This window comes from Nelumbo nucifera, chromosome 2, assembly GCF_055504915.1.
Source record: "Nelumbo nucifera cultivar China Antique chromosome 2, China Antique-T2T, whole genome shotgun sequence".
In the NCBI taxonomy this organism is placed as follows: domain Eukaryota; kingdom Viridiplantae; phylum Streptophyta; class Magnoliopsida; order Proteales; family Nelumbonaceae; genus Nelumbo; species Nelumbo nucifera.
The window spans coordinates 53691617-53696942 of NC_142650.1; the positions used below are offsets into that span (position 1 = coordinate 53691617).

Here is a 5326-nt window from a genome sequence, read left to right on the forward strand (position 1 = left end):
CTCCCAAACTCATGATAAAAGAAGTGCCTCCACGAATCTGCCTCCCAAACTTATGATAAAACGCCAATGACACCAATATATTGCCATTTGTTTGGTGCTCCTACCTTCAAAGGTCAAACCACATGTGAATCCGTCGGCCTTATATCTCTTCTCTCTGGACTTGCCACCACCCTCGCTTGTTGCACTTCTCCCAACAGCAACAACCCAATAAATTAAAGAAAAGAGGGGGCGCCAACGTCACACAGTATATATATCCCCCGCTATATATTGCGAACATCTCCCCACCCCACACCGTTAGACGTTGTGGGGCTCAGATCTGAACTCAAAAGGAAAAGTAATTATATATATTCATGAAGGAATCATAAGAAAACAAAAATATCAACAACATTTCTCATTGCTACTAATGTGATCTATTCTTTTCTCCTGTTTTCCATTTATTCTCGTTAATATTAACAAAGAAATAAAGAACAGAGAGAGATGGCGGCCTCAGCGTGTTACATCAACATGGGTGTATACTGTATAGGAATATCAGGCATCAGCCAGACTTCTGTCTATTTCTAGTCTTCGTAGTGGTCGTTGCTGTCGATGCCGTCGGGGCCGTCGAGAGGAAAACATGTGTCCTCGCCACCAGTGTTCCACAGGAAATGAGCGTAACTGGCCGCGTAAGAACTGTTGCCTGGTTCGGCCGCTATGGCCTCCAAGTACGTCTCCTCCGCTGCGCATAGATCCTTCCGCACCAGCCACAAGAAGCTCGCGTACCGGCTCAACGACTCCGCGTCCCCTGGTTCTACCCGGACTGCTCGCTTGAAGTATTCCTCCGCTCTGTTTAACATCAATACAATTCATACAACAAATTAGTGGAGTGAATTACACACAAATGCCACCAAATACCCTTCATAATTAAATCTCTAAAAACTCCACCAAATATTACTACTATTTCTTCTTTCTTTTCCCAACATTTTCGATTCCCTTTCCATTTTAATCAACAATACAAAATAACCTGACGTGTTTACTTCTGATTTGGTGTTTCTAGCGGATCCGGACTCTTGACAAAATAACCCACACTCACTAAACAAGATTTTCATTTAATTTAAATTCAACCGAATTTGGTAGTTTGAAATTTACCTGTCGTACTCGTGCATGACAAGGTAGAGGAATTGAGCGTAATTGGCGAGGAGGAGAGGATTATTAGGCTCTTGAGACAATGCTTGCTGATACAGAAGCTCTGTCCTAAAGTAGTCCGTGTAGTCTTCCGGCTCAACCCCCACCGTAATCGGTGAAACCAATCGTCGCATCGTCTCCTTGTCCAGAGTCTCGTCCCCCATCACCGTTGGCATTCTCTCTGCCTCCTCCACGATCGCATTCCATAACTTTTTCTCTTCCTCCCCTCGTACTCCCCAGCTCTCCGATTCCAACACCGTTCCCGACTCGCTACCATCCTTCGACGCTGTCGGGTTCCCAAATGATGACACCTGAGATATCTCATCTGGCAGAATGGTCTGATGCTGGTTCGACGACGATGAACCATCAAATCGTCCATCACCGTCGGTTCCACTGGCCACCGGCCGCACCTTATCACCACCACCACCACCATTGTTCCCCCCAACGAAGGCGGTTTTCCCGACCGAGGATGAAACAGAAAATGTCTTCATCGTCGAAGAATCGAACCTGGGCTGCTTTTGACTCCGCACGTCATCAGTCAACGATACGGTCTCAATGGTAGCAATTGAAGATTCCACAGCCGGAGATGCTGCTGCCATGGCAGTATTATGGCCCATAGAGTACACAGTGAAGTTCGCAAGCAGTATCATAACGTAAACCATAAGAGTCGGTGTGTGCGAAAACACCTGCTGAAAGAGCCAAACAAACGAGGCATGCATCTCTTTCTGCACTCGGGCCACAATCCCTTGCACATCTTCATAGAAAAGAATCTCCCGCATCTGCAAGGTATAATTGTGAAGCTCCCGGATGATGAACACCATCGAAGAGAAGGCTTTCTTCACGGAGCAGTATGCTGACTCCCCTGCTTCTCTGAATCCTTCTTGCCATTGCCTTTTCTTCTTTATCATACGAAGAGACAGAGGGATGTCGACGCTGTTCGCCTTCCGCTCTATGTTGGCCGGGATAATTTCGTCTCTTTCCAGCCATCCTGGCGGTTCCGAACTGATTACCAGCCAAGGAGGCTCTACCGAATCAAGAAGCTCCAATGGGGGAAATATTCTGGGACTTTTTACAAGGTTTATGCTACTATGGATTCTGGAAAATTCCTCGTTTAATACACTATTACTACTGCTACTGGTGCTGCTTTCTCTTACTTTATCTCTGGAATTGGCTACTTCGTCTGATTCTGTTTTTGTAACGTTGCTAATTTCGCCGTCGCCATGTGCAAGGTGGAGCTTTAACGCTAATTCTTGAATCTGCTTGGCGAATTCTTCGTCAGAGAATGATCCATCTAAGCTAGCGCTGGAAGCTCTCCTCAAGGTTTGGCCTCTGGATCTCTTATACTCGCAAGACCTAGACCTCAAGAGCTTGGCCGATGACCCATCGAACAGAGACGAACGATCCTGTCGATGAACAAATCGGCAATGAATAGCCCTATCGTTTCCACTTTGTCTTTTAGAAGGGGATAAGATTGGAGAGGCGTAGGTCTGAGAAGAGGAAGGGGAGTTAGGAACAACAGACTGCGACCAATGCAAACAGGTAGCAGCAACCTTTACCCCCATTCTTCACCTAACGAACCCGAATTCGCAACGCAGAAGAAGAAACAAAGGAAATGGAGATAACAGGAGAAGTCTGAAGACTTGTAAAAGATGTGGAAGAAAAGGAGAAGCTTCACAAAACAGAGGCCAGCAGAAAAAGGAGTCAAGGTCCCGGAAAGCTTGGGTAAAAGGGATCTTTCTTTTATTGAAACGGACTTTCTCGCTCCTCTTTCCGGCTCTTTTTCGATCGGATCCGGAGAAAACCTCAAAATGACTTTCTTCCACGCACTTCAACCTGCAATGAAAATTGCAACCATCATCAGTCAAACTTCTACAAGCTCTACAGGTAGAAATGCTATCTTGTTCTTAGCACCTAATCCTTTCTAGGAATTCTCTGGCTCAACATAAAAAACCTTATAAATTTTCTAATTTTCTTTCAAAAAAAACGGAAGGTTCTAAAGACGAAGGCTTCAGATTTCAAATCCAGTCACAGATTTAAAATTACACACAGAGATGATAATAGGAGGATTGGAGGATGAAACTAGTGGCCATTATCCCCCCAAACGGCCAAAAGAGAAGCTTGGATCGATATAGCGCAAACAGAGAACACCATGTAGACAGAGAAATTTATGAAGCGGGTAATTTGGAAGAAGCTAGTGACACAAACAAAAGTCAAGAAGGATTCAATATAGAAAGAGAAAGAGAAAGTTTTGAGGAACAGGAGCTCAGTAGCTTACTCGAACTTTCTACCGGGATCAAATGATTCTTACGATAAGTTCCGGTGAAGGTTTGAGGCGGCGATCGAGTAAGCGGACTACGACCGTAGCTTCACTTATCTGATGTCTCCTGAAGGGAACTTCGCTCTCTTATATACATGTGAGCACGCTCGCTCTCTTTCTCCCTCTATCCCTCCTGCAGGAAAAATCTCCAAATAAGCGTATAACAAAACCTACTGTGTATTTGCTGCATGCCGTAAAAGAGGAAACTACGCTATCGCCGTATCGGATACGGTTTTCATGGCTCCAAATCCAAAAGGGTTGATCTCATGACCATGGTAAATCGGTAATTTGCTCTTAGCAATCGCCAGGCATGAGCAGATATTTTTTTAGGCTGAGCCGCAGTGCCGCAGAGGGTTACACATTGAAGGTAGAGGCGGTTAGTCCAACCCCACGAGTCCACAACCTGATGAAAGAGGGATTGAATCAAGGACCACAACTACCGAGCTAACTGACATCTTCCTGTTTTACTTTTCTTTTGAATGTTCTATCAGCGATAACTACAAGAGATTTTTTTTTTTTTTCCAGCGAGGCAGCAAACTAACGCTCACCTTTCAGTTTTTCACCATGGGAACAGAGAAGCCTTTCAGCGATTTTTTTGTTGTTTGGTTGGCCGATTATATCGATTTTTAGGAAATTAGCAAAATTCGATCCCTAAAATCGGCTTGGCAAGGGATCACCACTTTTGGTGATTCCCCGATTTTTGTTGGGTGAGGTGGCATCCTGTGTGCTTCAATGAAAAATAATCGCTTTTTAGTAATCACCGATTTTTAAAAAGTTGGTTGACAACTTGACATGGAATAAATGATATCAAATAATAAAAAAAAAGAGTGATTTTTAAAAAATCATTGATTTTAGTAATCACCGATTTTCACAAAATCAGGTTTGAGGAATCTCATCGATGCCAAACATTACCTTGGTAGAGATGACAATTTTCCCCATTCATGATGGATACCCAATTTCCTAGACCCGATGGAATTAGGGATGGGGATTGCTTTGGCAGGGCAGGGATAACGATTAATAGAGATCCCTGACCAAGGTCAAGGTTTAGGATGGGTAATGAGGACCCTATCCTCGATGGGTACTTGACTTCCCTAACTCAATGGGGTCAGGAATGGAAATTGCTTTGGTAGGGCAGGGATAGGGATTAATAGGGATCCCTGATTGAGGTCAAGGTTTAGGATGGGGAATGAAGTCCCCACACTCCTGATGGGTACCTGACTTCCCCTACTCAATGGGGTGAGGGATGGGGATTGCTTTGGCAGGGTAGGATAGGGATTAATTGGAATCCCTGACTAGAGTGAGGGTTAGGGATGAGGAATGAGGTCTCTGCCCTCATTTTAGGGATTTGGGTCCCCAATGGGTTAGGATCAAGGTCAAGGATGGGGAATATAATCTCAGACTCAAACCCACCCTGTTGCCATTCCTAATCCTGCAACAATGGTAATATCAGCACGAATTGTAATCTTGACTTTATGGGTTCCACCCCCACATGACTGTCATTTTAAGTGCTACATGGAAACACAAACCACCATTAAATGGTAGAAAAAAATGTAAAATGAGCTAGCCAATAACTTGGTGGTATTGACACGTGTAAACTAATATTTAACTTGGGATGGTAATTTTCTCCCTAAAACTGGACTTGCCTTACCCCACTTAGAATGGGGCAGTTTTTTTTTTTTTTTTTTCTATCTTAAACAGGGAAAGAGTAGGGATAGGGCAAATATTATTGCTCCAAAACTAAAACGAGACAAAGATGATTTTTACATATAATTCCCTCAACCTACCTTGAACTAATGGTAAAAGAATAAAATATTTTTAGATTTAATATTAATTTCTAAAATACCTCTA

The 5326-nt window shown here is 43.7% G+C and overlaps 1 protein-coding gene across 1 annotated transcript; it reads right to left on the reverse strand.

Annotated features, from left to right (window-relative positions):
* Positions 1–317: 317 nt before the first annotated feature.
* LOC104601232 (uncharacterized) lies at positions 318–3840 on the reverse strand. The gene is made up of 3 exons (XM_010264499.3): positions 3437–3840; positions 1126–2994; positions 318–822 (listed from the first exon to the last, which is right to left on the reverse strand). Exons 2-3 carry the CDS (start codon positions 2721–2723, stop codon positions 558–560), a joined length of 1863 nt encoding a protein of 620 aa, XP_010262801.1. The 5' UTR covers positions 2724–2994; positions 3437–3840; the 3' UTR covers positions 318–557.
* Positions 3841–5326: the final 1486 nt, after the last annotated feature.

What these genes read in the sequence shown, in the direction of transcription:
- LOC104601232 (XM_010264499.3), bottom strand. Translation starts at nt 2,723, where the DNA reads ATGGGGGTAAAGGTTGCTGCTACCTGTTTGCATTGGTCGCAGTCTGTT. An exon ending in GTCATGCACGAGTACGACAG is followed by an intron (nt 823 to 1,125) that starts GTAAATTTCAAA and finishes GATGTTAAACAG; the next exon opens with AGCGGAGGAATACTTCAAGC.